This window comes from Gavialis gangeticus, unplaced genomic scaffold, assembly GCF_001723915.1.
Source record: "Gavialis gangeticus isolate Ggan-Ray unplaced genomic scaffold, GavGan_comp1, whole genome shotgun sequence".
Lineage (NCBI taxonomy): Eukaryota > Metazoa > Chordata > Crocodylia > Gavialidae > Gavialis > Gavialis gangeticus.
This window is the reverse complement of record NW_017729027.1, coordinates 6,331,648-6,347,957: the sequence shown is the minus strand read 5'-3', so window position 1 is coordinate 6,347,957 and position 16,310 is coordinate 6,331,648. Positions and strand designations below refer to the sequence as shown.

The window sequence follows — 16,310 nt, the reverse complement described above, 5'->3', positions numbered from 1 at the left end:
AAAACATACTTTTCCTTTTTTTTTTTTTTTTTTTGTTGGTAAAGACTCAAGCCTCCTGAAGTTTCATATAGTATGGTTCTAAAGTTTAGAATCTAAACCTACACTGATATTTCACAGAATGAAACCAAATCTTATGGCACCTGACATAATAAAGCCAAGTCTTTGAATATAAACAAGTTGTACTTGATACAGTAATAAGGCAACAACTTGTATGTCTGCCTATGGTCTTATTGAACCAATATGAAAGCCAGGAACTGCTGGGTTATGTGGCTCTCAGACCATGTCCTTCCACCTGCCTGTCCTCCCTGCTGACAGCTGGAAAGGACTGGAATAGGAAGACTACAGGTTTGGCTCAGGGGACTACAACAGCTAGTTCTGGGAGTGTTAAAGGATGCACATCCAAGATCATGTATTGCTTTCGCTTCTGGCAGATGCATTATTTCAAGAAAATAATTATTTACAGCTTTCTTTTCAAGATGGTGCTGTGCGAAACAGCACCGTTTCATTTTGATGGGACAATGTTTCGTTTAGAGTTTTGTTTAGTTTCAAAAGCACTGTTTTGTTTAGTCTTGTTGAAACTTTTGCTGTTTCAGTGCTGTTTCAACATTTCACCCATAGGCTATAATGGGGAAGCATGAAACTGTCTATAATTTTGTCATTTCTTGTCTGATTCAGGTAAGAAATATAGGTATGATAGCCCCTGCTGAGGCCATGAAGCCTGCCAAGTTTCAAGGAGATGGGTACAGGGGTTCCCAGGAAACTGCATCTCAAACTGTTCAGAGCAAAACTTTTGTCACTTAAGTGTGAAAGCAGAGAAAGCTCAGTTCAAACATTGTTTTTTATGCTGTTTTTCTGTCCCTCTGCTAGAGCACTGGGATTGAAAGGGACCTCAGGGAAGGATCACAGTCATTGGCCAGCTACACAGTCAATATCAGAGCAGTACTTCCCCTCCCTCTCAGTTTCTCTTTAGCTGCAAGCAAGCCCAGCTTCGAAACTCAAAATGTTTTGAAACTTTTGAAATGTTTTGACTGCCCTCGTTTCATTTCGAGGCTGTTTTGAAGCCTTTCGTTTGTTTCAATTTCATTGTTTCGACCTCAAAACGGGTCGAAACAGCATCAAAACAAAATAGATGGTAAAATTTCACACAGCCCTAATAGCTGTGTAGCGTACATATCAGTGACTAAGTGTAAAATCTTCACAAGATTTTTGTATCATCTTAAAACAACCACAAAAAAAGGTCATAGAAAATTCAGTTAAAGTTTGGATAGGCAAAAGATAAGGAAATTCATACTTCAGGCACCTAGCCTTAAGCTTGTGGAGGTACCATGCACCATGCAAACACTTAAGGCATATCACAAAAGTAGTCTTTTTTAACAGTTCAAAACTAAAACAAAACTAAAAATCTACAGACACAACAACACTTGTTGAGACATTAAGGCTCTCAGTATTCTTCTTCCTGTTGTGTCACTAAATGCAGGAGTTAATCATTTAGTGCTCTAACTTCACATTTGCTTAACAATAGGAATTTAGTTATTTCTTAAGTTTGGTTCATATTTTTAACTTCAGTTTCTAGTTGAAAGTAGAAAGTAGCTTTCAACCCAACTCAACTCCTAGGATCAGAGATGTGGGGTGGAACATTTTCAGGAAATTTTCTAGTGCTTTATTTTCCCATTTCTAAAAATGTATTTCTTCATAAAATTCATTAGTAAGAATGAATACAATACAATGAATATTATATTGCCAATACAATATTAGGCAAGCTTAGTGGTTTCAAAGTTATAATTAATGTTTTTCAGGTAATTATCCCTAGAAAGTGCATGACAGAGTACATATATGTTTTAGATTTGTAACCAGGAGGGTAAATACATTCACATAATAATCCAAACCAAAAATCTAGTTATGAATTCACCTAATTGGCTGTGAAGGTCAAATCAAAACCAAAGCTAAAATTCTTATTTCATCTCAGACTGCAAGTGAAAGCAAAATCAAAACTAAAAAAAACAAACAAACTGTGATTAATTTTTGTTTCACTTTTAGTTTAGCAAACACACAGAGCAGCGTCACAGTTCTTTTCTTGAGTTGGGGAAGTTGCAAATATTTGCTTAAGATCTGTTAGTTTTTTTAGTGCTTTTGCTTTGAAGTAGTCATAATCATGCCTAATCAGGAAAAAAAAAAACCAAAACCTAGTGTGGGGCATCATTACAGTGAAATTCAAGGTACTGAAAGACTCATGTTGGGAACTGAAATTGGGGTGGAAAATGTCATGCTGCTGGTTGGTTAGTGGTGGTGGTGCAGACACTGCACCCACCTCCTTGCTCCCACTAGCAATAGCAGACTCATTGCTGCCAGGAAAGAAGGTTGGGGGCGGGGAGGAAGTGAACTTGCAGTTCTCCCTCTGCCCCCTCTCTCTCTCCTGCCAGAAGACCTGGCACCTGCCTTTCCAGCATACTTCATAATATTTGGCGTGCTGCAAAATGTGTATATGTCTGTAATGTGTTGTGTTTTCCTGCACAGTGATGACCCACTGTCAGGGAAAACACAGAAGAGAGACTAGGTAGCTACCAAGAGACTAGACAGCAAGTCAGAGACTTTCAGATGCTGCTGGCCCAAGACAGACAGCTCACAAAAGGCACAGATCACTTCACACACGGCCTTATATGTTGTTTCTGTGTCCCTCCCCCAGAGGACTGTGTTTGGAAGGGAACTCAGGGAAAGATCAGTCACTGGCCAGATACAGATATCAATATCAGAGCAGTCTTCCCCTGCTCCTTCTCAGTTTGTTTTCCGAGAGCCTGCCTTCTGAATCGAGTCAGACTTTTTAACGGGTCTCCCCACTGAGACCCATTAAGAGACCCCATTTTAATGGGTCTCTTAGGAAGGCCAAGGCAGAGATGGAACTGGGACTGGCTTCCCAGATTAAGAACAATAAAAAGTCCTTTTTTAAATACATAGGGGGTAAAAAGAAGGTCCCGGGTAATGTGGGGCCCTTGCAGGACGTGTTGGGAAATTTGGTCGTCACACCAGACGACAAAGCTAACGTGTTTAACGGTTTCTTTGCCTCCGTCTTCCTAAGTAGGGACCAGAACAGCCACCTCCCTGCTGGGCCCCCCTCGGGCCCCGGGGGAGGCACACCTGGGCCAAGGGTTAGCAAGGATTTAGTTAGGGAGCTTCTGGAGGGGCTGGACGTTTTCAAGTCAGCCGGTCCGGATGATCTCCACCCTAGAGTTCTAAAGGAACTGGCTGAGGTCATTGCAAGTCCCCTGGCACGGCTTTACGAGCACTCGTGGTGCTCTGGAGAGGTACCGGAGGACTGGAAGAGGGCCAACGTGGTTCCCATCTTCAAAAAAGGGAGGAAGGAGGACCCGGGAAACTATAGGCCAGTTAGTCTTACCTCGATCCTAGGCAAGCTGTTCGAGAAAATAATTCTGGCACACATCCAGGAGGGGCCAGCAGGGGACTGCATGCTTAGGGGCAACCAACATGGGTTCATCAGTGGCAGGTCCTGTCAGACCAACCTGGTGGCCTTTTACGATCAGATCACCAGATCATTAGATGCAGGGGTAGCAGTGGACATAGTCTTCCTGGACTTCCGGAAGGCTTTTGACACTGTCTCTCACCCCGTTCTCATTAAGAAACTGGGGGGCTGTGGCGTAGACACCCACACAGTCAAATGGGTCGCCAACTGGCTGGAGGGCCGCACCCAGAGGGTGGTAGTGGATGGGTCCTTCTCAACTTGGAAGAACGTGGGCAGTGGGGTTCCGCAGGGCTCGGTCCTCGGGCCTGCGCTGTTCAACATCTTCATCGGTGATTTGGACGAGGGGGTAAAAAGCACCCTGTTCAAATTTGCTGATGACACTAAGATGTGGGGGGACGTGGGCACACTAGAAGGAAGCAACAGGCTACAATCTGACCTAGACAGGTTACAAGGGTGGGTGGATGAGAATAGGATGGGTTTCAACACAGACAAGTGCAAGGTGATGCACCTGGGGAGGAACAACTGGCACCATACCTACAGGTTAGGGAACTCCCCTCTCGTCAGCACGGAGATGGAAAAGGATCTTGGAGTCATCACTGACTCCAAGATGAACATGGGCCGGCAGTGTGGGGAGGCAGTCAGGAAAGCCAACCGCACCTTGTCGTGCATCCACAGATGCATTTCAAGCAGGTCAAAAGAGGTGATCCTCCCCCCCTGTGCTGCACTGGTCAGGCTGCTGTTGGAGTACTGCGTCCAGTTCTGGGCGCTGCACTTCAAGAGGGATGTGGACAGCATTGAGAGGGTCCAGAGGAGGGCAACTCGCATGATCAGGGGACAGCAGGGCAGGCCCTATGAGGAGAGGCTTCCATTTCTCAAAATCTCTTGCTTCTGGAGAATCAGTCAGAAGCACAATTAGTGAAGAAGATGCAGTGTGATAAGTTGCCCTTGCCCATAGACTCATTGGTAAAATCATACTTTAGGGAAAGAGAATGTGGTTCAAGTAGTCGTGAATCAGATTTGCCTCAATCCGATTCTGAAATGGAACTAATAAGTAGTGCAAGCGATTCTACAGCTAGTGACAGTGTGGCACCTCCAGTTTCAATGACCTCAGTGAAAGAGAGTTAAACTGTTGAAGCAGATGAGTGGACAAGCACAGCATATCACACACAGTTTTGGGTGTGCTAAAATTAGTGTCAACGATTTTCAGCGCCTTTGTAATTTTTCTTAAAATTTAAACAAACAATGCAAGGGAAGTACATGCTATTGTGTATTGTCTTTTCATTTTTACAACTATTCCAATAAAATAATTTCTTTCCACAAAGCTTTGAATATAACATTTAAACCACATTAAGTGTACTGTATTTAATTTCCCCCCCCAAATATTTAAATTTCAAATACTTGTAGCTATTGGGACATGAAATTAACACGGGGCTACTTTTTTTTGGTTGTGTTTACTGAATAAAAGTCAAATAAACATGCTAAGTCAGATCACGCTCTATTTAGGGCATTGGAAAATTTTCCAACTCAACGTTTTCCAGAAAACCCACATCTCTGCCTAGGAGTCACAGTTTTGAAACTGATCAACAAAGTATTGGGGGAAGAGGAAGGGAGAATATTAAAAAACTGGAACTATAAAAGGTGTTAGGTAGAAGTGAGGAAAAAAAGATGAATTAGAAATAGACCACCTCAATAAGGACTTCATGTATGTATGCAAAACAATATGCAAGAGATGTAGGTATACACTTACCCTTCACTAAAATTGCAAAGCAAGCCACAGACATACAAAGACAGAGATAAAGCATGTTAACTGTAGTTCAATTTTAAATCTCAAAAAATAAAACAGACAAAGTAGACATCTAGTTAGGGGCAATAAAACCATTATAACTTATTCTTCCCTGAAATAAGTCCCTCCTCCCAACAGCAAAGCAAAAACAGTTAATTTAATTCTACTACCTTTTGATGTGTGTATATAAATGGCTTCATTTTTTAACCGCCCCACAAAAACAAAATTACAACATTTAAGCTGATCCTGTAAACAAAGAGATGTTAAGGGAACTATGATGCTGGCTAAAAAGGACTTCATCATGGATGCTACTTCTATGATGAAAATGTAAATATAATAATGACAAAGTAATGTCTCCAATTATATTTGATTGGCCAATGTCAAAGCAGAATTATATTTGCAAGCATTAGTCACAGGATCTTAAAAACAAAGGATGAAAGTTATTGTTTGCATGGTCAGCAAAATGTAAAGGAAAGTAAACCAAGGCCCCTGGCAGACATTGCACTTAGTAACCCAGCCACATGTTCAAGCAATTAATGGTGTGATAAAACAGGGAATAAGACACAAAGTTATTAGCCAAAAGTATGTATAGCAATTTTGTGGCTGAATGCCACCATACACATTGAAGGTGTAAGCAGGGTTGATCAGCTAATTGGGCTCCTAGTCTCAGAATCATACCAGAGCCCTTGACTCCAATGCATCCTGGAGGCTAGGAGCCCCAATCAGCTGACTGGCTCGCTTTTTTGCTGATGCAGGGGGAGCCTGGGATCATGATCTTGGGCTCCCTCTGCAACAGCAATATGGCATGATTGGGATCTGATCCCCCATTCCAAAATTGTGCCTCTTGCCATGCATGTATAAGCATGGCAAAAGGCATGATTGTTGGGATCACAGGTCAGATCCCATCACTCCTTTAACTGACTGTCTGCCAGGGGCCTAAGTACTATACGTTGTGGAACCTCAGCATTGTTTCTTCAATTTATGCCATGTCTATCTTGATCTAACAATGATAACATGTACAGAGATAAGCAGAAAGAAATCCTGCCAGTCTCCCAAAGGTCCAATTTAGAGATTACCTACCCTATCCTCATAAAAACACAGACTATTTCCCTTTTCAGTACTCTTCCAGAGTTACCACATTTAAATTCTCTCTAGTACCCAGGGGAATTAAAGAAAACCAATGTTCTAGTGGTGCTCTTGAAGATAGGAGCAAGTGTTAGCTCTATCCCACTTGCTCTTGCATGGAGGGGTAAAAAGAGGAAAGAACTAGATGCTGGCTGGGCTTGTGATCAGTCTTACTTTTGGCTTGGTAAACTGTGTTTTGTGTAAAGACCACACTGTTTTTTGTGCATACCTATTGCCAGGTTTTTTTCCTTCCAAGGAGTTTAGATGTTGCTCGAGAGTCTCCATGAGACTGCTGGGAGCCTTGAAATAGAAAGAGAAACCATGGTGTACATTTTCTTTTTAGATGCATGACATGATTGGATCCTTAAGGTTATAAAATCATTTTAATTTCTTCCCTGAACTATTATTAACCAATTATCTGCATGCTTATGAATCCACACCCTTGTGTAAAAGAAAGTGCATTTCCATGCTAGAAATAAATCAATGCAAGAAAGCAATTTTGTTTGAATTACTGAAGTACATACTCACAAAAATTACAGCCATCTTTTTTTTTTTTTACTAGGTAGCACTCTTAGTTGAAGAGTATGCTCATCATGCTTTGAGACCGTGCGTTTTTGACATTAAACAGCAGCACAGGCATCCAGAGGTTACATTTTAAAAACTAAAACAAAACAAACTAAACAACCTCTCACAGTGCGAACTCTTATTCATTTGAGTTCCTGGTCACATTAGCTTTTAGCTAAATCATTCCATCTTCATTTGTGACTAATTGCTCAAGTTGCAATATTAATTGATAAACAAAAAGAAAGTGTAAATTGAGAAACATTCTGGCTTCATTATATTTTTAAAATACTCTTTTTAAAATCTGACCACTTTCATGTAAAATCATTAGGTTTTACAGTTCTTGACTGCTCCTAAATTAGTAAAAAAGTAAATAAAATAAGTCAAATTTAAATTAGCTGAAGTTAGGCAGCTACAGATCTTTGGAAACAAAATTATGCTTTTTTTTGGTAAACTGTTTGATTGGGGGAAGGGTAGAAAAGAAAAAAAATATTTTTGTAGCCAGGTAAAATCCCTAGGTATGCACTTGCTGTTGTTACAATGGTGGTTAAATGTAGAGAGAGAAAGAAAAAAAAAAACAAACAAGTGACACCATCCTTAGGTACACCAGTATTAAAAAATGGTGCCCAGAAAAGTAGATTTTCATAAGATCAACAAGCAAAGAGGAAACCCTTTAAAGCTACAATAGTAAAGAACAACAGTATTTTATTCGAGTTACCGGTTCATCAATGGTACAGTCTTTAAAAGGGGAATTTTCATTATCAGTGTCTTTCAGATCAACCAGAACTCTTGACAGCAATACCTATGGTGTTTTTCATAAATAATGTCTTTAATCTTACAGTAAGTACACACATCAAATATCAAAGTCAATTTGTCATGCTTGACACCAAAACTGAACGGCTATTGCCAATATATGCATATTTACTGAGCAACTCTGGAGTGTCCAACTAAAAAAAAATTCAGGACATGTTTACATTGCATCACCAATCTAAAGTGGGAAATTTAGTAGGTAACTTAAGATACATGAATTATTACATAATAAAATTCCTGTTATAACAATCTAGCCAGTATATAAAAGTTGGTATTTAGAGTTCTTTAAAAATTACGCAACGTAACTCCAATATAGAATACAAAACATGAAGCATTTGGCTTTACATCACTTTCCCATTAAAATCAGTCATTGAGTTTAATATTCAAACACAAGTAAGTTGAGTGATACTTTAGAGGTATTCAAACATTTAATGTTGCATGTATATTTTCCCCATACTCACCCATGCTCTCATATATAACCTCATTAAAGGAATACAGTTCCTAGAACTTACCAGTAGTGAGAATACAGGACCTCTCAAAAATTTAAGGCTTCCCTCCTTCCTGATCATGTCTTTGTGACAAGGTATTTAGCAGAATTCACAGATTCACTAAAATCTGACAGGGCTGCACCATGAGTGCTTCTGCTTTGGCCTTGAACTAGCAACTTCTGGGCTTCAACCACACACTATTACCTGCACCACCCCCAACCTCCTTCCCCTCTCCATAAAGGTTTGCTAAAAAGCAAAAAGGACTTAAGCTTTACATATTTGTTTTTGTCTAAGTTATTCATTGGTGGTACACAGCAATAAATTTTATGGCCATGGAGAACAGTGAGGGGGCATCGTAGATTTTGTGGCACAGTGGGTGCATCTACATGAGCGACTAATCTAATGAAAAGCTACGGTACAGTTTGCACTGGAGTCAGCTTCTCCTGGATGCAGCGTTTATATATTTGCCCAGGACTGCAGCAGTTAGAGACAAGGCAGAGCAGCCCTGGGCTGGCAGGGGACCTGGGGGATCATCCCTAGGCTCCAGGTGGTGGCATTAGGTGGTGCTGGGGCATGAGGGTACTACAGTGCAGAGCTAGCCGGCAAGCAGCCCCCACACTTTAGCACCCTCATGCCCCAGCCAGTTCCTGGCATAGACTACACATCTAAGGACTCCACCATAAGATCGTACTGTCCCCAATAGTATTATCTTACAGTGGAGTTAATTAATGTACCTCACTCTAATACCAGCACACATGTAGACTATGACACTTTACTGCAGAGCTAATTAGTCTATTCCACAGTAAAGCATGTGTGTGGCTACACCCAGTTTTTACTTATCTATGCTCTCAGTAACATTTCCATTTTCTATCTACAGACATTTTCTATTTCTATTTTCTATCTATTAGATTATCTTTATGAGAATTTAAACTTGCCAATATACAATCCACAGTATATGTACTGCACTAGCTTTTTAAAAGCTAAACAAGAAAGTATTTATCTAGCCAGAGCAGACTATTTTAGTCCTGAACCTATTTCTGTAGGAGTTCCAAGATTTCAGAAGGATTTTACTCTCACATTGAAAATGTGTTGACAATAAAGGTCTAGCAGCATCCTACCAACACTCACTTACTATTTAGGAACTCTTAAGGCGGTTAAAAATATATCCAAAAGCTACCTTGGTTACTGAATAGTGAGCATAATAAACCCCACCAAATCTTGGGGATCGGGGGATGTTCATGGAGCATCAGGTAGATGTTCTTGTGTTTGCTGTACTGATATGGCATGTTTGGTCTCACTGAAAAGCCAATGTTATACTGTATCTATTTCTGTCACTTATCACCGCACAGATTACATTATGCTGCCTGTATATACTTTTTGATGTGGTTTTGGACATGGTTTAGTAAAAAGAGCCAAGGAAAGCACAGTTAAGGAAAAGGTAATAGGCAAAACTGTTAAGTATCTTTTGCCATTGTGCTCTGGGACAAGGGCAATTCCCACTCCCAATCACAGACAGAAGGGGTCACTAGTGGGATAGGTATGCAAGTTATACTTGCAATGGGGAAAAAATTGCACAACAGCAGAAAGGTGCTCCAGGTACCATGAAGAGGCAAGAAAGATCTGGAGAATCCTGTGAGGAAGTAGAACCATGATGAATGGGGAGGGTGGGGGCTGGCTTGGAGGTATTTTAAGGGCCATCTGTGAGATGTCTTCAGGCTACCCACAGGCTTTAGAGTCCAGGTCCCCATCAGTCAGGGCTGGTAGGATCAGCAGGAAGGCTAACCTCTGAAAGTAATGGCAGGTCTCTCTGAAGAACTAGGCAGTAGTCAGATGAGAGGCTAAATTTGTCTTTTTGTTTTGTTTTCAAACTTATGGACAGTTTCTTTTGTATAATTATTTTCTCCTATATATAAAAGCCTTCTGCTGTTTTAACTCTTTACTACAGGCAATCAAAAAAAGAGACATCTCTGGGCAAATGGTATTTCAAGCTAACAAGGGGACCTATTTTTTTTTTTTTTTTAAACCCAAAGGGAAGCCACTTGTAACTTGCAGAAATTCCCCTGCTCCAGCCATGAGGCCAAGTAAAAGGGAGTGGAGTGCAGGCTTGTGGGGATAAGAAGGTATCCCAGGATAAACCTCAATCTGTTCCTTGGTACAAGCAATGGGACAGTGAAGAGAAACTCAAAACTCAGGGGGTACCCTGCAGACAGGTTTGTCACAGTGAGATTCATCTTTGGTGGAACCTTGGTAATAGGGTCCCTTCCCTCCCCCACCACCACTCAAGTCTTCCTTAGCGGTCCCCCTCCAGCCAAGAAGCACTGCATTATTAGTTGTCCAACAAGTAACACTCAAATTCCCTAGCAGCTAAAGATACCCATTTCAAATTTCCAGTGACTTCTTTATGAACCCAAGTGATTAAAAAGCTAAAACCAAGCTACAGAAAGAGTTAACTCTGAGGATTGATGCTTTCCAATTCTAGAAACAAATACCAAGCTGAATGGTGGTTAGTAATGTGAGCATACAAGTGACAATGAATGAGTCAGAGTGACTTCATTAATCCTAGGGTTGCTAAAAAAACAATAAAACTCAGCAAATATTTATTCCCAGTGTCCCTAAATCCTCAAGTAAGAAGTCCCAAAGGATTGTAAAGGGTTAGTAAGGCCCTTATTTTAAGCAGGAAAAAGAGGAGGGCCTACATAGTTTAGACCAGTCAGCCTACCTTTGATATCAGTGAAGAGTTATTACAGAAAACTAAGATTCATTTGTAAATACCTGAAGTGATCATCACCAGCCAACATGGAGGTGAAAAAACTGGTTTATCATGAGCTGTTAATGAATCTAGTTAGGTAGCTGATTTGGTGGATAAGGAGATACAGTAGACATAAAAATAAACTTAGTCTTTAGTAAGAGTTCTGACAGTCCTACATTATTCCATCTTAAGAGAATGACTATTATAGGTGGGGCCATTCTGGGGAGGTGGGGGGGGGCAATCAGGGAGACTGCCCTGGGCCCAACTCTTTGGGGGACCCCATGGAGCAGCAGTGACACAGAGCTGGGTGGAGCAGTGGCTCTGCATCCAGCCACTTGCTACCCACCCCTCTCCTGCCACTACCACTGCTGCCAATGGTGGTGGCAGCTTCTTCAGGTCCAGGGCCCTGCATGGGCTGACTTGGCCCAGGCCGTGCACCCTGCTCAGGTCACCTCTGATTATAGGAATATATAAAGTAGTTGAATAATCACAAGCAAACTATTAAGTGGACTGATGTCAGACTTGTAAGCAGGGTTATATAAGGTCTGTTCTGGATTCAGTTCTTTTTAACACTTTATTAAATGACTTAGGTGCAGGGATAGAAAGCATACTGACTAGACATGAAACTAGGAGGGATTGTGAAGATTTTGGAGGGCAGGATTAAATTCTGAAGGCATCCTGATAGAAATCAGAATTATCGAAGAATAAAAATAAATTAAATTTCAACACACGAAAGAAAAAGGCAAATGCACTAATTCAGAATGGGGGGGAATAGCTGGCTTTGCAGTAGTGCTTCTGAAAAGGATCAAGAGGTATAATGGATCACAAATTCCACATAACTTTGCTGCTTCATGCACTTGCTTACCTCATGACAACTTTGGGTAACACTAATAGAAGTACTGTATGTGAGTCATGGGAGGTGATATTACTACTACTTGGCTCCAACGTGTCTGCAGCTATCCAGTTAAAGCCATATTTTAAGAAAGATTATAGAAACTGGTGTGATTCCAGAGGTAAAACAGAGATAAGGGGTTGTAATGCAAGCCATGATAGACTGGAGGAGGGAGGGGGCAGAATAAAAAGAAACAGAGAGATAGTTTGCTTTATAGAAAAGGAGATGGAACAGGATGGGGAGAAAAAACTGTCTCATTCTCCCATGGGAAAAAGGGAAAGTGTGATAATGAGCGTTTGTATTACAGAAAAAGTATTTCAGGCTCGTTTAAAAAAAACAAAAACAAAAAAACAAAACAAAACAGAAAAACAAACAAAAAAAACCACACACACACATTTCCCAACTAGACTAAGAGAACAATGGAACAAGTTTTAGAATCTTCTTCACCAAAGGTTTGCAAGAAGAGAGGCTGGCCAGGAATCTGGCTGGGATTGTTTAGGAATAGCAAACTCTGCAGTCTGTGCAAGGGGTTGATAAAGGTTTCTGTTATCATAGGGAGGGACATTGGCCAGGTGCTCTCTCAAGAGTTTCCTCCTGCTATGCTAGTGCAACTGACAGTCTCTGTGCCCATGTACTCAACTTAAACATCTTTGGAACCAGATGTCAGGCAAAAGATGAATGGGTAACCCTGACTTACGGCCTGCACTTTGTTAGAGATGGTCGAGATGTGGCATGCTGCCTTTTTACAACTTTGGCTCTGCATGTTCAGTGCTCCTGGACAAGGTGTTCACACAGTCTTGGCTTTCTAGAAGGCTTCAGAAGCTTAACGACACTGAGGAACATATTCAAAATGAGTGCTCTTCAATGCTGGGGCTTCCAATGAACTCTAGCAGCCATAGCTCAGCTTAGGCTCCTGCCATAAAAAAGGCTAATTCAAGAGCAAGACATTTAATACAGTATGAATCTAAACAGAGTTTTACCTAGTAAACTAACTGGAATAAATAAAAAAAACCCAAACTGTATTCTGCTGAAGACCCAATTATAAATAATTGCTTGCAGACGATAGGAATATGTTGTTCCTCACAATGTATTAGCAAGTCTTTTTGTATCCATATAAATATTTAATTGCCACTGAGTTTGGTCAACTTTATGCCACTTGACAAAGGGCAATATTAAATTGGAAATCTAAAAGATGGTATTCAACTGTTCTATTTTCAATAACGAAAGTTACATGTAAAGCTCAACACAAAAAAGGCAGTCAAAAAAAAAAAGCTGAAAATATTTAGTGATACTATTAAATATCTTTAAAATGGCACAATAACTTTTCCAGTTATTGTAAGGTGGTTAGCCCCACCAAAAGCATTTGGGCCACCTAACCATTAGTATTAAAGAAAGGAAGGGGAAAAAAATAAAAACTTGCTGCTTTTAGTCAGACTAGAGATATGATAACAGTTACTTTTAACATACCCTTATGTATCATTATAGCAGCCCTAATCTTTTCTGCATTTCTGGACCAAAACTGTTAGAGGTGATTATTTTGTAATAGACAGAAAACAAAAGCTGTTTAGGGCTAAATGTACATACTGTAATTATGATCACAGCTTCTGGACTCTATTTACACTTGCAAAAGAAAGAAAAATGGGGAGCACTTTTTTGTTATCTAATGACTACTTTTAAGTCCATGAATCGTGATGAAATTGGTCTACTGGGATCAAGTGACAGGCTAAGATCAGTCTGCCAAAGAGGTTGATAGACTGTAAGTTCCTTCTTTTTGCATTTGAAAAAACATTTCAAGGGGTTTACACTACAAGGTTGCCTGTGAACTATCAGACTTCTGTCTGGTGCTGTTTTAGTTTAGTCCTCACTACAGGAGTTTAAAAGCAACATGCAAGAAAACTTACTTGCGTGAGATCAGGAATATCCCCTTTGTCGATTCCAATTTGCTGTGGATAAAAGAAAAAAAAGTTAAAAATAGATTTGAGAAGCCAATATTCATACATCTCAACAGACATATAGATGTTACTAAAATCACAAGTTTCTTTTTCAGCTATATTGCCCATGAGAAAATTTTATTTTTAAGTTATGAAGAGTTTAGTCTATTTACAGAAATTATTCCACCATCCTCAAAATACTGCAGCACTCCTTTCACAAAGAAAGGAGTCCAAGAGAGCTGTGTTAGCTAGCTGGAGTAGGAGCCACACAGGGGCTAACTGAATGCAGATCTTAAAGGTTTTACAGAAGTAGTGAAGGAGGTCCTGCATAGGTTAAGCCTCTTTAGCTTATCAGAGATCTTCCTATTTTCCTACTTCCCAGCCTTTTGGCATGTGCATGGGGCAGGACATGCAATTCCTGGATTGAGGATTAGGTTCCTATCACACCTTGCTTATCAGCACAGGGGAAGCCTGAGATCATGATTATGGGCTCTCCCTGTACCAGCAAGTTAAAATCCAGGTGCTGACAATTAACTTTGTTTGTTGGGACTAGGGTTCAAACCAGAATCTGAAAAGTCATCAAAATCCCAACTGAAGGTTCAGCTCTGACTTGTGGGGCATGGAAATCCTGGGATCAGGTTGCTGCAGTCCAATCCTGGGGACCCCATGCCCCTGGGGCAGAGTTAAAACCCTGTGTGCCACTTATCTGGGTAGCAAACTGAGTTCTAAAGATCCTGGTGCACAGGAACCCTGGGACAGCTGTGTCCCTGGCCCTTGGGCTGTCTCATGCTGGAACTTGACATGAAGCTGGGCATCAGGATCTGTCAGGGGCTAGTCTCAGTTGGCCACACATTCAACTTAAGGCTTAGATACATGCCACAAAGTTGTTGTGCATTTTGTGTATCAACTTTATTCACTAATTGTATTATCACACCCTAAAATTGATTTTAAGATGTGGGTGGGTTACTATTTATGATGTGATTAACCCGTTCACAGAGTCACAAATGTAGCACACGAATGAGAGCAAGAGTGAATATTCAATAACTGCTAGCATCTTATTCCTGTGATCTTGTTGCCAACAACCTTTGGCTTAGTTTTTAAAACATCTGCTCATTGTTTTGAGGGTGAGGTTTTTCAAGATATTTGAAGCTACTTGCTTGGTCTGACAAATATCATCTCCCTTCCTAAACCCACTACTTAAAAGAAAGATTACAAGAGCTTTTAAAAAAAAACCCAAAAAACCAGTGCATGTAGCAGGAGGTTTTTACTATGGACTGTCATGCTTACTTGTCTGCTCCTAAACACCCTTGCACTACAAGCTTATCTGCAGGTATCATAAAACCATAGAAAAATCAGGGTTGGAAGAGACCTCTGGAAATCATCTAGTCCAACCTCCTGCTCAAAGAAGGACCATCCCCAACTAGATCATTCCAGCCAGGGCTGTTGAGCCGAGCCTTAAAAGCCTCCAAAGATGGAGATTCCACCACTTCTCTAAGTAACCCGTTCCATTGCTTCACCACCTTCCTACTAAGAAAGTTTTTGCTAATATCCAACCTAAACTTCCTGTGTTGCAACTTGAGACCATTGCTCCTTGTTCTGTCATCTGCCACCACAGAGAACTGCATTGTATCTCTATAAACAGTATTTTCCAGTTCTCAGTTCTATACCCTCTCCAGGCTTCCATTCAAAGTCACATCAACTAGCAGTACATACTTGAGTGGCTATACCAGAAGCAGCAGGATAACTAGGGTGGGTGACTGGGGTAGGTGTCCTGGGCACTGACTTTGAGGGGCAGAAAGAAGGCTGCAACTACCGCTGCACAATTGTGCCACTGGTGTGCAGACAACTGCAAGTTGCTGCTTCCCAAGGAACCCAGCCATATTGTTACACATCTGATGAAAGCCAAGTCAAATCCTTCTCTTCTGCAGCCAGGAGAAAATGTCCTAACCACCTGGAGATAGGATGGAGAATGCCTGCCTATCTGTTAATAAGCAGAGCCAATATGCAGAGAGAAATGCAACAGTCTGCATGAAGTTAAAAGGTACCTCCAAAGAGGAGTATACCTCCTCTGCTCAGGCCTGTAGGAGGGCTGTCAGGAAAGCTAAGGCAGACATAGAGCTAGGACTAGCGTCCAAAATCAAAGATAACAAAAAGTCCTTTCAAATATATAGGAAGGATGAAGAAAGCACCAGGAAATGTGGGGCCCCTGCAAGATCCTCTGGGCAATCTGGTGGTTGCGCCAGAGGAGAAAGCAGACCTCTTTAACCAATTCTTCACCTCCATTTTCTTGTGCAGGGACTGGAACTTCCCCGCTATGATGCAAGACGAACTCGAAGGGAATGCCTCCAGACCTCAGGTTGGGGAGGACCGGGTTAGAGAGCTTCTGGAGGGGCTGGACGTGTTCAGATCAGTGGGTCCAGATGCTCTCCACCCCAGGGTGTTGAGGGAGCTAGCAGGGGTTATTGCAGGGCCCTTGGCATGGCTTTATGAGCGCTC

At 41.1% G+C, this 16,310-nt stretch overlaps 1 protein-coding gene across 17 annotated transcripts in view; it reads right to left on the bottom strand.

Annotated features, from left to right (window-relative positions):
• The window catches only part of SNAP91 (synaptosome associated protein 91), a 182,792-nt gene that overhangs the window by 92,072 nt on the left and 74,410 nt on the right, over positions 1-16,310 (bottom strand). For 11 of the 17 annotated variants that reach the window (XM_019520405.1, XM_019520408.1, XM_019520411.1 and 8 more), the window contains 4 exons: positions 13,785-13,826; positions 7,663-7,746; positions 6,613-6,683; positions 5,223-5,228 (listed from right to left, as the gene is read on the bottom strand). In XM_019520405.1, the coding sequence (XP_019375950.1) occupies positions 5,223-5,228; positions 6,613-6,683; positions 7,663-7,746; positions 13,785-13,826 (203 nt within the window). The remainder of the gene's footprint in view (positions 1-5,222; positions 5,229-6,612; positions 6,684-7,662; positions 7,747-13,784; positions 13,827-16,310) is intronic. The other 6 variants (XM_019520410.1, XM_019520415.1, XM_019520412.1 and 3 more) reach the window with 2 other exon arrangements.